We start from the raw sequence: 22,261 nt of genomic DNA, 5'->3' as shown, positions 1-22,261 counted from the left end.
GACGTCTGCTGAAAGGATGGAAGTATTTCAGAAAAACAAAATAGGTTTTGAGTCCAGTAAAAGTGATGGTTTTAGCACTCTGTTGTAGAATCAGACCAGTTAAAATGCTATAGGTGACGAACAGACAGTTAAGCGGACACTGGTATTACAAGACGATCATGATCAGAGTAGACAAAACTAGAAGGTTAATACTTAACTCACTATGTACATGATTCTGGCTTAGAAAACAAGACATCCCTACAAAGACTTAGGCAGTTTCTGTGCTACAACAGTCAAATTATTTAGCATAAACAAGCTATCGTGCCTTACTTACATGTGCGCTGCCAATTTCTGCTTCAGGTTGCTAGACTACGAAAGGAAAGAGTTACAATTCAGTTATATTTCAGCATTTGGTACCATATCTTATGTATCCCCTAAATAAGTCAAACCAAATAAATCCTAGGAAAACTGCATTTTTTGATGCATTTCTGTAGCTACATTCATATTTTTTGCATCACACAGATACCAATTCCAGCACCTTTTTTCTTTAAAGCTATCCTCACCATACCAACATTTAATGATAAAACTACAGATTTTTAAAAGCAAAGTAGAAAGTAGAAGAGAGTTACAGTTCCTTAGAGAAGGCAGGGGGAAGGAATAACATAAAACACGAGCTTTTCAACTGAAATGCAGTTGCTGTAGGGTCTCATGGACTCTCATACTATAGAGACTAAACTCATCTGCTCTGAATACAGTAGAGCCAAGTCTGTGTTACATAAACTGAGGGAGTTGTTTTCAGGCAGGAGAGTTTTTAGAATACATTGAACTGTCTCAATCATTTAAGATCTTTCCTTGTAACGTCTTTCAAAAGGTGTGTGTTTGTTCGGGTTGGGGGGTTAGGTGACCCAAAGGGGCTTCAGACCTTGCTTACTCTTACTACTGCATAAACTAGTGCATTTCAAACTAATTTTAAAACAAACAAAAAAAACCCAACCCAAACAAACAAAAAAACCCCAACCCAAACAAACAAAAAAACCCCAACCCAAACAAACAAAAAAACCCCAACCCAAACAAACAAGCACACACAAACTACAATCCTGCCTTCTTAGTAGTTACCAGCACTAGACACACTGCAAAAGCGGCACATCTAAACAAACGACTTGATGTTACACTAAAGGATTTTAAACAAAACCGACAAGATGTCTTCAAGGTCAAGAAGCCTGAACTTTCACTTACTCCTTCAGTCTTGGATCCCTGCTCCTGTAAAGTCTTTTGCAGATCTTCAATCTGCTGTTGTAACTCCCCAATACGCTCTTCATTCAGCCTTTCAGGAGGAAAAGAGAGTTATTACCCATCTGACTGCATCACAACCGACAATTAGATTTTTCTGTTTCATGTCTGGATGATAATTTTTCAGAAGGTTTACCCAGCAGGACTTAAGACAAAGAAACTGGTTTCAAATGCTTTTAGTTTGACTTGAACTTCTGAAACAAACACGTGGCAGCTTCATCGAACATGTTATAATGAAAGACCTAGAATCATTTCAAGTTTTGAGCAAGCTTTACTACCCCAAATTCTCATATCCTAGTAAAATGCTTTCAACATTCATTAAATAATAGAGAATACATCAGACTATATCTCAGTGTTACAACATGATTAGTCTGAAGTTTTAGAAACAGAGTTTATATCCACACTTGGTCTACCAAGAATCAGGGCTAAGAAAAGTATCCTATAAGCAACACCTTCTTCAGAGCACATTACATACACCTCTACCACATTTTACACCACCATGTTTAACCTACTTCCCTTCTTGCTTCTTCATAAGCCTTTGTTAACGATTACACCGGTGAAAGAAAAAGCATAATTGGCTTCCTGCACAGTGCTACTCTACAGATGCAAGCCACAAGGCTGCTCTGAAGGTCTAGAAAACACTTTTTGCTATATTTTAAGATGCTGTTTCACCCATCACCTTTTCTCAGTTTCTAGTTCATTCACTGTCCGATGCTTTTGCTCCAACTGTTCCTGGAGCTCTGTAATACGTTCATTTTCTGATCCTTCCTGTTGTAACAGAAGCATCTTATTTTCATGCTGCAGGCGAATAAACATTTCTCTGAATCAAAAAGAAGGAAAAAGTCACTGTTAATTAAGAGAAAGGTGACTAAGAGTAGGACGTAATATTCCTGTTTATTCCCCCAACCTTAAAGTGAGCGAAACAAGTTCTGCTTAAGGATATAGTTGGAGTAATAATGCAATTTTTTATTAAAAGGCAACTTACAATTTTTAAACACCACAATAATTTAGAAGACGTGAACTAAGTCTTAAATTAAGTCACTTCAAGACTTTGTTGTGCCTTTATTTTTCATTCTGTCAGACTTTAAAAGTAGTATTAGTTAGCCTTTAACTGCTATGTCTTATTTGCAGTGTATTATTTATTTATTCTGTCTGCCAGTGGCAAGCTAAGATTTGTTTTGCTCCTTAAAGAGGATTCTTCCAGCCAAACTTTATATACAGCAATCTGATATGCTTTTAAGAAAGAATGCAAAGTAATTACAGTATGGGGAAATAATTATTAAAGCTACATGGGGGTCCAGACAAGCATCATGGAGGGAAAGCAAGACATGAGATACAGAGTCATGTTGCCAAAAATATTGAACTTTTACAGGGACAATATAATTCCCCACTCATGAAAATCCCAGAACAGCCTTAACCTTTTTGTCTTACCTGTATTCCACCGGTAGAATTTCAGCAGCAAGATTCTCATGGCTTTTAACATGAGATGCACCTGAAATCGGACAGGAAGTTTGATTTAACAAACTTAAAAGAAATTACTAATATACATAAAAAAGCTTCTGAAGATAAAGCAATACCTGTTTGAGTCAGGTGATCCTGTTGCATCTGTGAATACCGGAGCTCTTCATTTGTCTCTTTTAATGCATCACACTGTACTATCAGTCTCTAAGAAGACATATTTAAGGTGGAATTAAGTCATACTGCATCGCTTCAAGACCAAATAACATTAATTAGAAATAGTACCAACACACAGAGATTTTAATACATATTTTACGTTTTATATGTGTATACATACACTCACAAGGCGCTAAACCTTATTTTTAAGGCAGCACTACTTCTGTGAAGGTTTTCGTCAAGCAGGGAATTTGAGAGATTTATTAGGTGTTCAAATAAACTCTCATTCAAGAGACTTACCTCTTTTTCTTTGATTAAAGCTTCATGTTTTTCTTCAAGACGTTTCATTTCAAATGCGAGCTTATCAGCTCTTTTTGATTCTTCAGACAGTTTGTTATGAAGCTCCTGGACCTTTTTATACAAAGACTGTATTCAGCACATGAATATTGCAAGATGCTACCTTTAAAAGCTACGTTAAAACCTTCACTCCTGCCCGGTTCAGCCAGAGTAAACAGCTAGTCCTCTCCAAGCCTAGGGGAGGGGAGATAGAATGCCAGGGCAGGGGGCGGGGGGTTTGTTTGGTTTTGGGTTTTGTTTTGCTTTTTGGGTGGTTTTTCTGTGGTTTTTGGCTTTTTTTTTTTTCTTTTTTTAATATTTAACTCCTGCATCACTTAACTGCTATTGAAATACGTGAAACTGAAATAAAACTTCTACAGTTCAAAATAAATTTCTGTGAAGAAAGTTAAGAATATTACATACAAGTGATATCAGTAATAGCTGAACAATCTCTCCCAGACACACAAAATCACGTCAATTATAATGAAGAAAAAAGCCCGCAAAGCATGGTCAACCAATCAATTGAGAGGGCAACTACATTTTAATAAACAGGGAAAAACTAAAAATGTATGGCAGAGTATGAAGAAGTTTTCACGAATAAGAAAGATTCTAAGGGGACAATACAGGTTAAATCCATGAGCTGTTAAACTTAGCTATTAAATTTTTTTTCATTGAAACATAATTAAAATAAAGTTATTTAGATAAGACAACTATCTGAGGAAAAAAGTAACGTTTTAAGCATAGATGTGGCCTTACCTGTCTTTTGTAGGTTTCTAGTTGGGCACGTGCTGCATTTGCTTTCTTCAGTTCATCCTCCAGGCTGACTGTATTGTGCATATACATCATGTTGGTTTCTTGCAGAGATTTGACTTGTCTGCGGAAGTCATTCAGATCCTGTAGCTTTTTACGATACACTTCAACAGTTGATTCCAGCTTACTTGCTTTGTCTGCAGTAGCCCTTAAAGTATAAACCGGAATTAGAAGAGTCTGTTTCTTCAAAAGATTAAAAACAAGTCGAATTCCGCATTCATGCACATTCAAGCTATTTTCAAAGGGAGATGCAATGTGCTTAACAGCAGAGTTAAATCTTACTGCTTTATTTTTAAATGCATAATCAATGCAAACTTGTATTATGCAAAGACTGCTTATGAAAATTGAAATCACCACAGGGTTTGAGTGGTAGTAGGACCGATGTTCGTATGCCAGAAGTACAAGCAAGGGTTAGCATGTCAAATAGCTCTAGGTCATTCTGTGGGGTGCAATATAAATGCAACATAACATGCTGTGCTAGGCAGTCATCTCAAAGTACTTGTACCTGGTAAGGAAAACCACCCAGACATTCTCATTGCAGGGTTATACCTAATTATACATAATTAGAACATAACTGCACTATGAAAATGATCTTTAGCAGATATGACCAAGAATTACCACCTGATCATTAACAAAAATCTATGTGCTAAGAAAATATTTGGATCATAAATACACAAATTAGTTTTAATATTTGTGATTAATATCTGCTATCTCATACCACTAGAAGCTAGTACAAGAAAATTATGCAAGAAAATCTATAGTTAAGATTTGTTTCAGATGTCATTTAAGAATCACTGTAAGTTAAACACCTGAAACCACTTTTCTTTCCATGTTTTATTCATACTATACTATGAATAGCAGACCTGCTTTTGCAATATGATTTGCTTTGGACATTCCTTGGGTGGTCTGGTATTTAATGTGATTTACACAAGCTGGAATTTTAATCTCATCAACGTTATTGTGTATTTCATCTTCCTTTTGTTAATCATGTTACTAATCTAAATCTAGCCTACACAAAAAGTTATGTCGAAGTTCTAGCAGCATATATGCTTTTCTACATGAGAAAAGGCAACCTCTTCTCAACACAAACGTCCCCTTAATAAGAATGCACACGCACACCACCCGCTAAAAATTTCTTAATTCTTGCAGAACTTCACCTTCCATCCCATGCGAAGAATAATAATTTCTGTATCGATTAATCCTGCTTCACAGGAAAATTCCATGTTACTATTCTTATGCAAACAACAGAGGCTATCCCTGAAAGCTTCCACTCCATCTCTGCTTTGTCAAAGGGCCCTTTTCCGACATTTATTTTAGATCTCGTTCAGATAAGATCTATCTGCAGGAATAATGCCTCAGAAAAAAACCTTGTTAAATACAAAGCCTTGGATTTTGTCATTAAATCCTCCTAAAGTGTGTGAGGGGAGTTATCTCTATTACATACCTAAGAATATCGTTTTCATCTTTCAAGGCTCTAGATTCTTCTGCCAAAGAGGTTAGTTCATTGTTTCTATGTTGCAGTTCAATCAATTGTTTTTCTAGGTCTTCACAATGGACACGATAATCATCTTTTGCAGCTTCAAGCCTATCAGATTAAAATCAGGAACTCTATTAAGAACTCACCGTTATTACACGTTTTTCATGTAGTGCTAGAACTATTAAAAATAAATAAGACAAAGGAAACCTATTGTTTTAAGTAGCAAGAAAAACAGTAATGTAAGTGTGGAACATTTTTGTTTCTACCTGTTAAATCGTAATGGATTCCGTACTACAAATTCACTTTATCAATATAAAGGGATCAAATGAAAAGGTATTTTTTTCCCCCCAAAGGGATCACAGGGAGAAAGAGAAGTATGTAAGAGAAATCAGTACAGGTTTAGGGGTTTTTGTTTTGTTTACACAGAAATTGCTTCTGCACTCTTTTTCTGCTTTCCATCACCTTTTTTGACGTGTCAAATAGCTGCAATACGGCCACTAGAAAATATTATTTTCTACAAAAAGTAACAGTTCCTTTTACTTTTTAAAGGTAAGCACCATCTGTAAAATACGTTTTTACAGTACTAGAAATCTTTTGTAGAAAAAGAAATTGAGATGGAAAACCCTGAAAGAGTACCAGAAATTCTCAGGATATATTTGACCTGACAAGCGAGGGATTTTTCAGAGACATCATTTCATACCTGAAGTTTTCTTCTTGCAGTTGCTCAAGCTGCAACTGTGCATGAAAATACTTTTTTGCAACCACAGTATTTGGATCATCAAGAGAGTCGTCTAATTGATCTAGCCTGTCATTCATAATCTCATTTTCTGACATCAAGCTGTTTTTTTCATCCTGGAGGGCAGCCACCTAGTGCAGATAAAACAGCATCAACATTGTAAGACCTGCCCAACTGGAAAGAACTAAAACAAGACAGCAATACATCACCAAATTAGTTTATGAAAAAGATTCAGCGTTTAGAAATTTTAGAATGTAAATTCACATAGCATACTGGAGCATACAGATGCTTTAGTGTACGACAGTTATGAAGCACTAAAGGAAAAGTCCCTCTAAAAAAAGACAAATTTTTGGATCTGAAACCATGGCAAAGGCAGACAACGTGATATGGAGAGGATCTGGGACTTTCATTAAAAAGGATACCATGGACGCCATAAAAAAAACAACTTTTAAGGATTGGTGTAAAGGTACTCTCCATCTTGCTTGTACGTAACAATAAAAAGCAGGATGGCACTGGCTAGCACACTAACACAGTACCGCCGTGCGCTCAGCAGTGAATGGTTGTGCAAAAAGCGGTTTCAGGCGCCATAAGCTAGTAAGCACACACGCAAAAGAAAAAACCTAGGCAGCTTCATATAGAGCATGCATATTTTGCAACAATCAAACAAGTTTGATATCGAAAGTGTTCACAGCTAAGCAAATGAGAATACAACACTTTATTGAAACAGTTAAGTATATTAACAGCCATAAAAATGGGGAAGGATTAAGAGCATAGAACCTTTAAAGTTTTTCTAGTGAAAGCTGTTGTGTTAATTTTAACATCCTGTCAAACATAAGAGCACGTAGCATGTGTTAGTTAACTGGCATTTAAACAGGGACAATATGCTTTTCGGGTTATGTTTTCCTGAATCATAAAGAAAACCTACCTTTCTTATACTCTTGGAAAATATCAAGGAAGACTGAGACCTTACAAGTGAATTTATTAAGAATTAGTTTAAATGAGAAGCGTCAGTCAATATTATGGCTTCAAATAAATAAAATTTAAAAAAACACCCCAACATACCATGGTGACATTATTACATAAAACATCAGATACAACCTGAAGTATGCAATATTAAGAAACAGTTTGTTTGTGATCATAATTTAAAAGTCTACCAGTAAAACAGATGTAAGAAAAAAAACAGCAATTAATCTACCACTTCATTAGATGCTGGCTTTCTAGTTCACTCCTTTATTACACACGAGATGTCACTTTAATACAGACACACACACACACACACCTGTGAGTAGAGAGCATGCCTGAGCCTTGCTCACGGTAATCCTTCCCGTTCAAGGTTTGGCCACTCCTTAAACGAGCACAACAGTCACACTTTTAGAGCAATGTTAAAAGAACACCCATCTCACACCTTAAAAAAAACTACACCTTTCACACAACTCAGAGCAAGTTTTCACCTTTTCTATTATTTCAGCATAACAGAAGTGGTGTCAAAGTCAACAAATTATGAAGAGATACTTTAAAAACATGTCCCAGTATTACAGAGCTGTGGTGTCATTAACTCATCTGTTTATACTCAGTGGTACCTTTCCCTCAAACACCTTTCATGCCTTCACCTGGCCCACACCATGTTATGAGCAAATGGCTTTATGCATCCTATCACTAATTAAGACAGAAGTCTTGAAAGAGAATGTGAGAAAGGAGAAAGCCTGGGACTTCTCTAGTGAGACATGCTGAGACCCCTAATGGACGCAGAAAGGGCAAGTACATTTTATCCCAGCACCTCTAGAAGAGAGTTTTTGAACAGTGAACACACTTTTTGCAGTTTAACAACTGTAATCTGCAAGTTCAGCTGTCAAATTTTTCCTCCTGCCCATTTATAAGAAATCATTTTCTCCTGCAGATCCTGCTCACAAGCGTTTTTAGATCTCTGCTTTCACTAGGAAGCCTTAGTACTGCCTCAAGAAAAATGAAATATCAATTCAATTCTATCAACAGTTTCCTGGGCATGGCAATTAGCTATGAGCTACTTATATATAAGTATTCCATTTTTCCAGTCATCATTACCTTTAAGAAATGTAAAACTGGCATCTGGCTTTCTGGGTTTTGGTTTTGTTTTTTTTCCCAGGGGCACATACAGCAAATACAGCACTCTGGCTCCTCTAAGAGGATGCCACCCAAAGCTTCTCTTTGTACAGAATCAGAGATGAACTGCCTTACCAGATAAACCTCCTTCTACTCTCAGATTATAATGCCATAAAAGAGAAATCAGATTTAGGGCTAACAAATGGATTATTTTTTTCTTTTTTCTTTAAGAAATTGATTGAAATGAATGTTCCTCTTTATTGTTATGATGTGCTCCCTCGTTTTTCTAAAAAGAGACTTGATTAACTTCTATACCAATTAAAAACAAAAGTAGGCCTATTATTAGTGTGGTTTGAAAACGTCAGCAAGGATCTATTAGTTTCCATTATTTTTATTTCCTGAAATATTCTCCAAGTTGCAACTGCGTACAAAAAAAACAAGAGTAAATTTTAAGATAAATTTCAAATTTTAGTCTTTCATCAGCTCCTACTGAAAACAGCATGATTTTCCTATGATTAAATCTAATGACCGATTGTTACATGAACTGGATTTTTTGGACACAGTTCAAAAGACTAGAGGAAGCAGTGACTAAAAACAAAGTGGGCAATTTTTAAAGCCATGATAGCATTGTTTTGATGGCTACCTGCTACTAGGGGTAAACATAAACGTAGGAGACCAAACCACCTTTGCATTAACAGTTGGTACAGCACCTCAGCTTATACTTCCATCAAGAAACTATGTCCGGTAATTGCATTCTGGAGCACAGAATGATTGCTTTTCCCACACAAATGGCTAAGAATCCTCATAGGAACTTAAATAAATGCAAAATTCAACTTTGCCCTTCAAAATTTCTGCACCTTAATAGCAGTATCACTACGTATTAAAGAAATAAGCGACTACTTGTTTCTTACCTGTAAATCTAGCTCTTGACATCTCTGTGCCAACTCTTCTTTTTCTGCTAGTGCTTCCTGAAGATCTTCCAAAGCTTTTTTAAGCTTTTAAAAAATAAGACAGTCAACCATTCATTTTCGAGTGGAAAACAGACCAAGCAGTTTGTGCAGATAGAAGACAAAAAAGTGCAATTTATTGTTGAGGTTCTTTTATTTTAACTTCTACAACTGGAGAGGAAGAGCAGCCCTCTTCTTCATTTAAGGGATGGCAAGATACCAACTTATTGTTCGGGCTTGAACTACAAGGACAACAAATATCAGGCAGTTACCTGCTGTTCCATTTCGCTTGAAGCGTCACTTGTGGAAGGACCTGTTATTTCCTTGCTCATGAGCTACAGAAACAGGACACAGGAAAAGAAAGTTAAATTAGAGGTTTAGTATCTGTAAATTCACTGTCTACGGAGTACCAATACTATTTTCCACCATGCCCTTGCATCCTTGCAATATATCAGAACAGTTTAATAATAAAACCACTTCACGGCTGGTAAAGAATTTAAACAAATCTAGAATAAAATGCCTTTTTTTTTTTTAACTCCTCCCTCCCCAAATTAGCAGTAGCATCTTATTGGATGAATCTGTGATCTGTTTAAGTTATTGTTACCCCCTAGCCAAGTTAAAAAATTGAGTAAGCCAGAGGATGGGATTTCACTCAATTAATTTAATAGTTATCACACTTCTTTGTGCCACGTCAATTGCCATTAAGTAAACAATGGGAACATAAGAATCATAGAATCATAGGGTTGGAAGGGACCTCTAGAGATCATCTAGTCCAACCCCCTGCCAGAGCAGGGTCACCCAGAGCAGGTGGCACAGGAACGCGTCCAGGCGGGTTCTGAATGTCTCCAGAGACGGAGACTCCACACCCTCTCTGGGCAGCCTGTGCCAGGGCTCTGCCACCCTCACAGGAAAGAAGTTCCTCCTCATGTTCAGGTGGAACTTCCTATGCTCAAGTTTGTGCCCATTACCTCTTGTCCTGTCCCCGGGCACCACTGAAAAGAGCCTGGCCCCATCCTCCTGACACCCACCCTTTAACTATTTATAAGTGTTGATAAGGTCCCCCCTCAGCCCTCTTTTTTCCAGACTGAAAAGACCCAAATCCCTCAGCCTTTCTTCATCAGAGAGGCGTGCCAGTCCCCTCATCATCTTGGTAGCCCTTTGCTGCACCCTCTCCAGCAGTTCCCTGTCCCTCTCGAAACGGGGAGCCCCGAACTGGACACAGGGCTCCAGGTGCGGCCTCACCAAGGCAGAGTAGAGGGGGAGGATGACCTCCCTTCAGCTGCTGGCCACACTCTTCTTGATGCACCCCAGGATACCATTGGCCTTCTTGGCCACGAGGGCACATTGCTGGCTCATGGTCATCCTGTTGTCCACCAGGACTCCCAGGTCTCTTTCCACAGAGCTGCTCTCCAGCAGGTCAGCCCCCAACCTGTCCTGGTGCATGGGGTTATTCCTCCCCAGGTGCTGCACCCTACACTTGCCCTTGTTGAATTTCATAAGGTTCCTCTTTGCCCAAATCTCCAACCTGTCTAGGTCTCTCACATAAACACAGCTCTCGCTGATCTCCAGTACAAAGATGTACACAGTATGTTTGTCAACAATTCTTCAGAAATAGAGTTTGGTTAGTCAGAATACAACAAACAGACTTACGGGTTTATTTCTCCCAATAGGGCATTTATAGCTTTAAAGACTATTCAGTCAATTTAAATCTAAGTTTTAAAGCCTACTACCAACTCCACTGCTACCTAGATGAGGGTGCAATTGCACATTACATTTTCTTTCTGGTCCCTGCTTGGTCCTGATCCTCCCAGATGATTTACAGACGTACTTACACACTTCCCTGACCTTTCCTTGGATGAAAGAATTCACAAAGATTGACAAATGGATATTCAGACTTCTCAAATGACAGCATTAGGCTATGAATTATTACTTACCTCTTGAATGGCAGTCATGACAACATGTTGAACAGACTCTTCAAGGGTCATGATATTCTGTATGTGTTCTATGAAAAAGAATTCGCAGTGACTCACGACAACGTTCATCTTAACAGCTTGAGTAACATGACATACTGTTTGCAGAAAGATCCAGAATGAACTATTCTCTATAAAGCTTCTTCAAAACAAGTAGCGCTCTTTTTATACAGAGCACTACTGTTAACCAACATTATTATCCAGTAATATGATAGATATGATAGACAGGCATAAGAGATTATAAACTCTTCACACACATTTATACTGTGCATAATAGAGCAAGGAGATTTTAGGACATCTGTATTTCCACGGTTCTTTTTTTATCGATACACCTATGTATGTACATGCATAAGCTTTTGCAAAGAGTCAACAAGCTTGTAATTGAGTTAATAACTAAAACTTAATGAAAAAAAAAAAGTAATTCCTAGCATCTTCATTCCCAATGCAGCCTGATGGCTTATGTCCCAATCAATCTTTGATGCAGTCATTTCAGACTACCTAGGAATCACACCTATGCTACTAACAGAATCATGCTGAGGATTCCTTAGCCATCAGAGCATTGAGCGTTAGCTCTGGTAAGGGGAGAGAAAACTCAACTGATTCAGTTTTGAGACCCTGCAGATAAGCAAAAGACAGTTTCTAATATAAGCTTTTAATTTAATTTGCTTTATTTGCATTTGAATAGGAAGTTCTAGATCTTGGTACATATTTTAACAAGTATGAATAATCCAAACACTTTAGCAAACACTGTAGTTTTGGGTTTTGGTTTGGTTTTTTGTTTGTTTGTTTTGGGTTTGTTGGGTTTTTTTTGTTACACCTACCCTGAGCAAAGTTTGAGTTTTATTCACCAAAGTTTCCCAAAGATTTTCTGCTTTTAAGTGAACTCCAGTTTCAGAATAGGCATGCAACGTGCTGCTTGTTGACCGGATTAAGGTAGCACCCACCTTGTTTCCTTTCACAGTTGACTGCACAACCTAAAATAAGCTGCAGAAGCCTGCCCAGTTCAGTGGGATTCGAGTTCTCCGATATCTGGTTTAAGTCCGGAATAAGCTCTTCTGAAATCTGCTGACCCAAGAACTGAAAAAAAAAAAAAAAAATGAAGACAGAAAATGGACTCCCACTTTTGTCCAACATGAAAATCTGGTATCACGTGAGAAACCTGGACTCGATAAGCCACCCAGAGAAAACACTCTACTAGTAAGTTTGTTACCATAAAACTTATGGATGGGAAAGATTTTAACCATTAAACATGGAGATACACACTAAAAATACTGGCTTATGAGAGAGTACGTAGATAGCAGTATCAGATTAGGGGATCTGAAGAGGCCTAGACAAAGCAGATGCTCTTAACTCATTTGTCAGAGGGCTTGATACATGAAACCCAGATGTCACACACTGTGCCTCTCTTGGGCCAGAAAAGACCGTTCCAAATGTCTGTCTCTGTCCCTCAGCGTGGATGTGTGTTTGGGGAAAGGGGTACTCAATGCACTGCTAGCCAAGGACATTTACCATACTTGGGACCTCATATTTTTCTCTGAATAGGCCTAAATTAATTAAACAGCACTTAAAAATATATGCAAAACACCTACCAACTATTTAGTGCAATGAAGTTACGCACTTCAGTAAGAGTTGTATAAAATTCTTCCTGCAAAACCACAAGTTTTTAAAGTCTATTAACTGGGGTTTTAGTTAACTGACCACTTACTACTGTCACTTTTTCATGTGTAAGTTAAAAGTTCTTGGGCTACACCTGAAACATGAGAGAATTAATTTATTCTACCAACAAAATAAAAACAGGAATTTAAAGTGATTCCAAATTCAGTTTCTCCCTAATCCTTCAAAAAGCACCCCATAAACCTAAAGAAGTTCTACTTCTGGGATTGCCAGAGAGCCTCAGGCAATACAGAAGGGCTTGGAACTCGGTATCACAACTAAACCCAGGTGAGACCAGGAAGCCATGAAATGATCTGGCAAGTTTTTCTATACCATACCCACTACGTAGCTGTAATCAAACTCCACACAAAATTCAGCAATTTTTCTTTTTTTTTTTTTTTTTTTTTTTTTTTACAGCACCCTTTTATGGCTACCATACTCATCCTGCGTAAGAGAAAACAAACTATAACCCTTACTACGTCCAGGAGGATTCGTAACTTATCTCCCAGTTTCCAAGGGAATATTGTAAAAGCTAGACTAGGGTTGCCGAGTCTGTTCTCTTGTGTATAAAAGGATTAAAACTTCACTAGACAAGAGAAAATACGAAATGCACACGCAAAAGTCAATGGGATTCTGCAGCTCAGTCCTTATGATATTCGCCTGGGCAATGACAGAAACATGGTTTCCAGATTATACTCCAAGAGTCTTATCTAAAATACACCTGCTCAACTTAATTTTACGCTCACTCAGACCTCCCAATTAACCAGATAATTATCATACACTTTCTGACGAAAAAGTCCTTAAAATAAATTACTTTGCCAAGACAAAAAAAAAGAAAAGCTAGGTGAAGCAGGACAATCATCGTATTGTTTAATGATTAGAACAACAAAAAAAATTGCTGCTTTTTCCATACCTCATGATAGTAGTCCATAATTCCTTGAAGTATCTTCTTCAGATTACTGGACTGATTGTTGTACATGAAAGATAAGGTTACAGACTTTTATTACAATTCTTAATTTTGCTGAAATTAAATAATAATTTATATTAAAATGTTTATATAGCAGCTCTATGAGAGGACCCTACAATGACAGGGGAAAAGAACTATTGCAAGAAAAAAATCCCCATGCAACAATGCTGGAAGGCACTTAAACTATCGACAGACAGTTCAAGTTCATTTACAACAACCTAAAAAAAGTCTGAGCTTAATTCCGTAGTTTTTAGACTGCTAGGTAGTCTCAGCAGAGACACAATATCCAAACCCACAAACTTGCACTAACTTCAGATTTGAATACCTTTATTCTCCAGTTGTCACCAACATCATCTTTAATGCGATTTAGCCAAGATGCATCAAACCAAGCAACATCTCTGAAACAAAATTAAATGATTATACATCAACAAGCACACAAATAAATAAGATACCAAATTCCCAGCATCAAATCATCAGATGTTTGACTACAGTGCCTAATAAGGTATGAATTCCTGGAGATTGCAAGTTATACCTATGTCACAGGAAATCTCCATCCTGCTGGCTGAATTAAGACACTGCCTTCCAAGGCAGGAACAATTTCTGTACGTGCTTGGGCTAGCTACAGCTAGGAACACAAGGATCTGAAGGTCTTTGTTATGCTGAATTTTATACCTGACAAAGTGATCATAATGCTGTAAAGAAACATCCTCTTTTGACCAGTGCTGACATTATGTTTGGTACCTACTCTCCAACATCTGGATTTTCCAACATTTGCTACAACTGGTCAAAGGCACTTATCAAGAAAAAATAACATTTTAAACTACTGGCATTTCATACTTTCGTATGTCTTTGGTTCCCCTGGGTAGAAGCATATTCACTTAGCCAGCATAAATAAGGATGAGTTGCTGAGGGAGGTGTTTGCACACATCGAGCTGCCAAGCAATACAATTACAGCATATCTAACAATATTTTAACTTTTACACCATGCTGTTTATTCATTGGTCTCAAGCACCTAATAAAAGACAATTATTATCCCTAGTTGCATATCAGCCAATTTGGTTGTAAAGAAGTCTGCCCAAAGCCCATGGCACCCTAGTACCACAAACACATGGGAAGTGACCCTCAGCGAATCTTTACTGAGCAACCTTAAATCAATTTCTGCCATGCCTCCAGGAAAAGGTGAACTCTGTCTTTATACAGCACATTTAAAACCTTTTCAAGCAGACAGGTGGGTTGTTTCTGGTTGTTTGGTTTTTTCGGTGTTGGTTTGTTTTTTTTTTTTTGGGAGGGGGGCATTTGTTTTAAGTAATTTCTTAATAATCAAAAATATAGTTTTAGCAGGAGATGGTAATGCAGACTTCTCTTTTATTATCTGAGCCCACAACAGCAATAAAACTGCAGTGATGACTTGTAGCATGAGACTTTCAATAAAAGACTCATGTTACAACCCTCTGAAGTAACTGCAAATTTCAAAATTAGCGGATCACTCAAACCAAGTACCATTTGTCATCACACCAATAAAATGGGAATGACTTTGGTTTTGATTAGATCACTATTATTTTTAATAATAAAATTGCCATTGAAGTTGCACAATTCTTTTTTTCCACACAAGTAGCAAATTATCATTTAAATCCTAGAACTTAAATCTAAATCAAGTGAGCAATCCCAAGAGGAAGACAGCACAAAGACATGTCTTTTGAACTTTACGTTTCTCGTTCCAAAGAGGAACATATTGCCTGAGCATTGATATCCATGGAAATATTGTTGATGGGAAAAGTGAAAAAGATCATATCTTTCCTGGCCAATTATCCTTAAGTAGGAATTTAATACTGCAGTATTAGAATATCTCATCACCATCTCCAGTCTATCACACTATTATTCAACTATTATATCATCGCCAAAACAACAATGTAAAGGTGTATTTTATCTTCTGCTATAAACTGTCCATGCTAAGTTTCTGACTAACTATACAAAAACCTTTGGGTGGGAGAAAGCAACTATGCACGTCAAACACAAAAACCTCAAGAAATGAAATAGCTTTTTTTTTTCAAACTTAAGTATCAACTTACATTTGGTGAAGTACTTGCGCCATGGCAACCCCATTAGTCAAGTCCTGAACATCTCTGCAAGGTGCATCAGTATGGAATGTCTGCAACTAAAAAGAGGGAAAAACACTGTGTTTCTCGCTCAGTAGACAGGTACATGAAATTAGTTACCATCTTCGTTTTCCTCCTTAAGGCACAAACATTTAGCAAGATGTATTTCTTCTTGAAGCAATAGTCCTTCTTGAAATATTTATTTTTTAAGTCAACCTAATTATCTCAATATTTGTAACTGTTGATTATGACTAGTAGCTTAAAAAGTTAGTAGTAGCATGCTTTGCTTTTTCATGCTAGCCCTTCTATTGTAAATCAGGTTACACAATACTGACTTGGGAAACTAAAGTCATACTTATCCATCCCTCAAATTATGTTGGAGTGCTTAGTTCTGGACACACAATTACCTAAACAAAAAGTGGTATCAGACAAGTGAAAGTTTGGGAGGCGGTGGGGGGTGGTGTAGTGTGTGTGAGAAAAATTCAGTCTTTTACTGTAAGCGTTTAGTAATATAAGTCATGACGCTAATAGAGACCCCTGAAATTATTTGGGGGTTAAGAATTTAAGGGAGAAAATTACACAAAACCAGTGGAAAAAACAGTTGTCTGAGAGCTACTACATACTTTAAGGATATGAAGATAGCTGAAAAAGACTGAACCATTTCAAGCCCTGTGAGCTGGCAAAATATTTCCTTGCAATTCAGAATTCCCAAATTACTCTAAAGATGTTCCTATTTAAATACACAACTTCAAAATACTGCTAAAACCCAAGAAACTTTACCTAACCAGACATAATGCAACTTTTCCTGGTCATCATATTTTATTCGTATATTATTCCTGGTGTTTATATTTAACATATATACATATTTTCCTGTTATTTTCCAAGCATCACACTACCTAGTGTTTAAACATAGGGCTGGACACAGTTTTACCCCATCTACATATTTCTTTCTAAAGATTAAGCAACAAAGTCCCAGTTTTCACTCTTCTCCTCTACTACAAAACCAGATTATAGATGGTAGCATTTTTATAATAAGTTGCCTGATCTATTCTATATGAATTGTTACATGCAAGCTTTGTATCCTAACTGGTGCTTCCAGGCACAAGTACAATCAAAGTCCCTTTGTAGTAGGGCTACACAAACAAGATGCAACTCCCATTCCGAAGACTAAAATTTAATAGCTCAAGTGTTTTGCAGATAGCTTCTCCAAAAGCAACTCAAACGACATGAATACCTTCGACATGTCTGCATCCTTACAGAGCACAGCAATAAACACTTACCCAGCAGACAGCTCTATGCACAATAACCAAGAACCCCATCATCAACCTGATGTATAATCCTAGTTTGTTACACATCCATAGGCAGAGCTGCTGCTGCTCTGCTAATTTCTGCCTGTAATTCTGATTGCTTCATGTATAAAGCCTTGAAACATGGAGGCATCCAGGTCCACAGATCACTCCGCAGACTGTAAAAAGTGACTGCAAACTCTGCAAAATACTCCATGAGGCTCCAGGAATTTGTGTCTCGGAGAACCCCTAGAGCACAGACAATAAGTACATTTGTCTCTAAGAGTCCCCAGTGAAGTTTTCTTCCGTGAACTTGCCTGAGGCACTTTTTGCAGCCACAAACGGAGATTCTGCAGGATATCCCCTTGTCAGAGTTTGTCACCTCACCACCCTTGCTTCTTGTACAGATGGTGAACACTCTCCCCCAGTTGTCTTCTCCAGGAGATCAAGTCTGTATTGACCTTTACCACACCCATCTCCTCCCACTGCGTATTTCCCAGGACCAACAGTCCTCATTTATTCAGGCAATACTCATATGGAAGCTCTCCCATACCTCCTATGAAGATGATAATTTCTTCTCTAAGTTTTCTGTTTTTCCTGCATTTAAGAACTGTAGGATGTGATTACCTCAATGTTAAAAATGTTTCTCCATTTTGGATATTACGTATTTTTATTAAACTATTCCCAAGCTTATTGGTAACATTTTGACAGAATTATCTGTTATAATTGCAACATTTCTATTCACAAAAAACCAATCATCTCAGAGCTAACTATTTTAGGCCAGAGTGCCGTTTCCACACGTGTATCAGTTCATCAGGTGGTTACGCAGAAAAATAAAAGCTCATCAACAATTCTGTTAAGTTCAGCCTTCTTTACAACAATGAATAAAACAAAAAGGGGAAGTTTGCTGTTACTATGATTAAGATGTGTATGTGAAATAGAATGGAAGCAAGAACAGATCCTTCTAATCTCTGTCCACTGTGAAGACTGACTTCTTAAACTCACTACGTTCACAACATCCTAAATTACCTGTCCCTCTGTGAGAGGGCTTTCCCAAACATCCTGTGAACCGCAAGCTTCTTCAGAGGTCCCTGGAGAGTGACCTTGTCAAGTGTGCGGGAAACGGAGCTACTTGGACCAGAGTGGTGGAAAAGCACACAGAAACTCAGTTCCCAGCTGTGAGAATTTGAGGCAGTTGTCATTCATTCTGTGTTTATAAAGAGTGACCATGCACTCTGAATATTTGTGTGCTTCCTTCAGAAAGAGTCTAATCAAGCCAAGAAGAGAAAAATATGCAGAGCGTGTTTGTTTTTTTTTTTTTTAATTTGTTTTTCAATTAAAAAAGTATTTTTTTTAAATCCTGCGTTACAGCAAGTGAGAAGTCAGTAATCCCTGGAAGGTTATATAAAAGATTAAGCAGCACACCACGCACTGAAGCGGCTGTGATTGACAGCACTGGTTTCTAATACTATAGCAGCCTTAATGCCAACGCAGGAACGGGCACACAGGCTTACGAGTCAAGACTGAGCATGACAGAATTCAGAGTTTCATGGCACAGTATCGTGATGCTGCTGTTTGGATATAGCCCCTTGTAAAGCAAAGAAATTGCTACGCACAGGTACTACCATTTCACCCAAGCCTCCTAGAGCAGGTGAACGAAGCTGTAGAAAACCTTGTGAAACGCAACACTGCCTTACATAGGCCAGTACCTCCCAGAAGAGAAACAGCTCATTAAAATTAAGCAAAAAGCAGGACTGACAGACTTAGTTTCTCCATATATTTAAAAGTTACATAAGTGCCTAGAAATAACAGGAGAGCAGTATTAATTATGGATTGTCCAAACCTCATGCCAGCCCAATCATTTCCTCAAAACCGATTTTTACTGTACTTACAAAAACAAAAGGTAATGGGCATGGGGAGGAGGTTGTTAGAAGCAGCCGTAGACTTCAGAACTGTGTAGTACTCCTAACCTTTTTTCAAATTTGGTTAGATTTACTAAATATAGCTTCAAGGACATGCTGCTACTCATGCTGAAGAACACTTCATGAATCTAGCTTAAATGCACCCTGTCAATTGCTGCTACAAGAGGAGGAAATATTTTTCTCTCAGACATACAGCTACTATGTTCATAATATACGTTTGAAAATTTAATTCTATGTCACGTGACACTTAATGCCTTTCCTCTGGATCTCCTGAAGGCTCTATCCACCAAACAACTGTAGACTAAACAAGAGTGCTTACATTACCCAGGAGAAATCAACCTACCCAACTCTTGGGAAGGTATGGCCTCAACTTTATCTGCACAATGCAGAGTTGAGGTTCTACATTTTATACCCAGACTACACATACTAGGGACAGAAGTTTTATAGAGTTAGTCAGAGATTTTAAAGTAACAACAAACATTCACGTTTTTAATCCGAGGATATTAATAGAATAACTAAGCCAGTGACAAAGTTAACATTACCAATGCTGCCAGTGCCAAACAGGGCTACATGTATTGTGGAAAAAGCTTTCTGTTTAAGATGTTACCATGAATCTAGTCTCTAGTTTGGAGACAAAGACAGAAGCAGCCTCAGAGCAGTACAGAAAGACATTCAAGAAACTTTTGCCCTACTAGAGTAAAGAAAACACCTATTGTCATGGCACCTAAACATAGAAGATACTACTGCATCACTAGGCCTACTGCTGCTACTGTTATCACTCCACTCCTACCCAGAGATGGAAAATATTAAGGTTCACTTCACGTATACTAATCAAATTTTGTCATTCTGACTTAGAAAATTGTTTCTGTAACAAACTTGTGAGTTCAATCTCAACAAATATTGCGTAAGTCAATTTTCCTTGGAAACTCATATACATTTTCCCTATAATTTAATCTAACTCTATTATGGTTTTCCCGTAACACCCTCAAAACTTTAAATTTAATGACATCCGGGTTGGAGAACCAACAGATAATATTTTTATTTGTATTTTTTCTTTCTTCTCTGGATAATAAATGTTTTCTAATACAGAATTTGCCAAAATAAAATAAATAAAATCAACCACAAACAAGATCCAGTAGCAGAACACAGAAAATCATGAGCATCTCTTTGCTATATTAATGAGTAAATAAATTGAGAAACCTTTAGAACCACAGAGCGTTACAGAACCCTCTTCTCTTCAGATACAGAGCACTTCATTCCCCCGCTCCCCAAATATGGCTATCTTCAGCAGACCAGTTTTTTGTCTACTATTCAGTCTGAAGTTCAAGTTGAAAGGATGTCTGAAACATATCTTCATATTAACAAATGGTTTCTACTAAGTTGTAAATAAGGTCTCAGAAACAGGGTGTTAAATCTAAAAACATACATCTGGCAATGCATCTGCTGAGTGTTGTATACAAAACCTGAACACACAGAGCTGGATGTTCATTTACATCAACGACATGGCACAAAGCTCTTTCAGTTTGAGGCTAGTTAAAGTTCCATTGGTATTCCCTTTACAACTACGCACTGTGAAAATACCAAAAATGAGACTTCGGCTTAAAATATTTTAAGCAGGAATTGTAAAAATTATAAGAGTTCAGCACTGCTGAGAGGATTTTGAGACAGAGTTCAGGAATGCATTGATTTATTTTGCAACTGAATCACGATGGGAGTTATTCCTACCTGACTACCAAGAGGAAAAAAGTTAAAGAGCCCAAAAAAGATAAAGAAAAGGATGCATTGATTAAGTGACAAAAGATATCCAACTCCAGAGAGGTAGTCATAAGTCAACTGAAGTTCTAAAGACCAACAAAACATTGGAAGCAAACAAGGTCACTAAAAGAAAAATGGAGGAAGGAAAAGAAAGGAGGAAATTGGTTTTCAGTGATTTATTACGGACTTTAACTCATTGAAACTTCTGTACTGTCATGCAGAAAGAAAGAGGAATACCTACTCAGGTAGCTGTTGCTATTACTTTTGCCAGTTTCATTCCTGGATCTCCACAATGTTTCTAAAACACTCCCTTCTTTCCCTGATTTACACTTCACATAGGCAAAACACCTGCTATTTCTAGAGAAATGCTTCACGCCAGGTAATTGGGGCCTTCTCTGCCAAGATTTCATGCAGAAGTTCTATTTAGCAGAGCTCACTCTCACCAAAAATGCTGCACCAGAATTAAAACAAGGAAGCAGAAGAAACTTGGAAGGAACAAAGGATAAAAAGAACGCAAACTTAATTACTGCACTGAACAAATACCTGTGCAAGAAGCGCGTAACACCACACATTTAGGTGTGTTGCGACCGACTAATTAACGCTTTAACCAACTGAAGGCTGGTATGAAACGTTCTGAGGCTTCTGCTCCTGTCAGCTCAATTCAAATTAATTGAATATATTTGTTACTATTGCTAATTACCGAGCAGTTTCCACAGGGAAAGCCACTGCCGGAGAACCACTACTCGGGCCTACAGGACACTCAAAAGCCCACATCCGCCCTTCTGTTTGCAGGAACGCGTACGAACACCTGTTCCCCGGGCAGGACCCACGGCTCCAGCCGTGCCCGCGCCCCCAACGCCTCACCTTTCCCCTCGCTCGCCGCCCGGGCCGCTCTTACAGGAGCCCGGGCCGCCCATCCGCGCCGGCGGGTCCCGTCCCCCCAGAGCCCCTCTCGGCCGGGGGAAGCCGCTCCTGAAGGACCCCCCCTCAGGAGGCGCCTCGGGGGCCGCCCCACTCACCCAGAGGATGAGGCTGTCACACAGCAGGAGATCCGCCGGTTTCGCCTCCATGGCGGCGGAGGCCTCTTCCCCCCGCCCACCGGCCGCCCCCGCTCCAGGCGGCTGCGTGAGCGACCGAGGCACCGAGCGCGCTTACGCCCGCAACGACGCGTAGCTGACGTGACGTGACGTGACGTGATCGAATGTGACGTGACCGGGCAGCCCACCCCTGCCGCGCCGTTCCGAGCGGCGCTCACCTCCGCGCGGGGCCGGGACGGGGGGGGGCGGCGGGGCAGAGGTGCTGTCAGGACGTATACGTCAGGGCCCGCCCATGCCTTCAAACTCC

The 22,261-nt window shown here is 38.6% G+C and overlaps 1 protein-coding gene across 1 annotated transcript in view; it reads right to left on the bottom strand.

The window, feature by feature from the left end:
* HOOK1 (hook microtubule tethering protein 1) overlaps window positions 1–22,194 on the bottom strand; it is a 31,952-nt gene extending 9,758 nt beyond the window's left edge. The window contains exons 1-17 of the mRNA XM_054211539.1: window positions 21,937–22,194; window positions 15,928–16,013; window positions 14,184–14,256; window positions 13,805–13,855; window positions 12,183–12,315; window positions 11,203–11,270; window positions 9,541–9,603; window positions 9,233–9,316; window positions 6,207–6,373; window positions 5,474–5,614; window positions 3,976–4,177; window positions 3,184–3,294; window positions 2,847–2,934; window positions 2,701–2,761; window positions 1,949–2,089; window positions 1,216–1,303; window positions 314–348 (exon numbers count right to left, since the gene is read on the bottom strand). Coding sequence (XP_054067514.1) covers window positions 314–348; window positions 1,216–1,303; window positions 1,949–2,089; window positions 2,701–2,761; window positions 2,847–2,934; window positions 3,184–3,294; window positions 3,976–4,177; window positions 5,474–5,614; window positions 6,207–6,373; window positions 9,233–9,316; window positions 9,541–9,603; window positions 11,203–11,270; window positions 12,183–12,315; window positions 13,805–13,855; window positions 14,184–14,256; window positions 15,928–16,013; window positions 21,937–21,987 — 1,643 coding nt within the window. The 5' untranslated portion in view covers window positions 21,988–22,194. The remainder of the gene's footprint in view (window positions 1–313; window positions 349–1,215; window positions 1,304–1,948; window positions 2,090–2,700; window positions 2,762–2,846; window positions 2,935–3,183; window positions 3,295–3,975; window positions 4,178–5,473; window positions 5,615–6,206; window positions 6,374–9,232; window positions 9,317–9,540; window positions 9,604–11,202; window positions 11,271–12,182; window positions 12,316–13,804; window positions 13,856–14,183; window positions 14,257–15,927; window positions 16,014–21,936) is intronic.
* Window positions 22,195–22,261: the final 67 nt, after the last annotated feature.

Source organism: Rissa tridactyla, chromosome 8 (genome assembly GCF_028500815.1).
Source record: "Rissa tridactyla isolate bRisTri1 chromosome 8, bRisTri1.patW.cur.20221130, whole genome shotgun sequence".
Lineage (NCBI taxonomy): Eukaryota > Metazoa > Chordata > Aves > Charadriiformes > Laridae > Rissa > Rissa tridactyla.
This window is presented reverse-complemented; position numbering and strand designations above follow the sequence as displayed.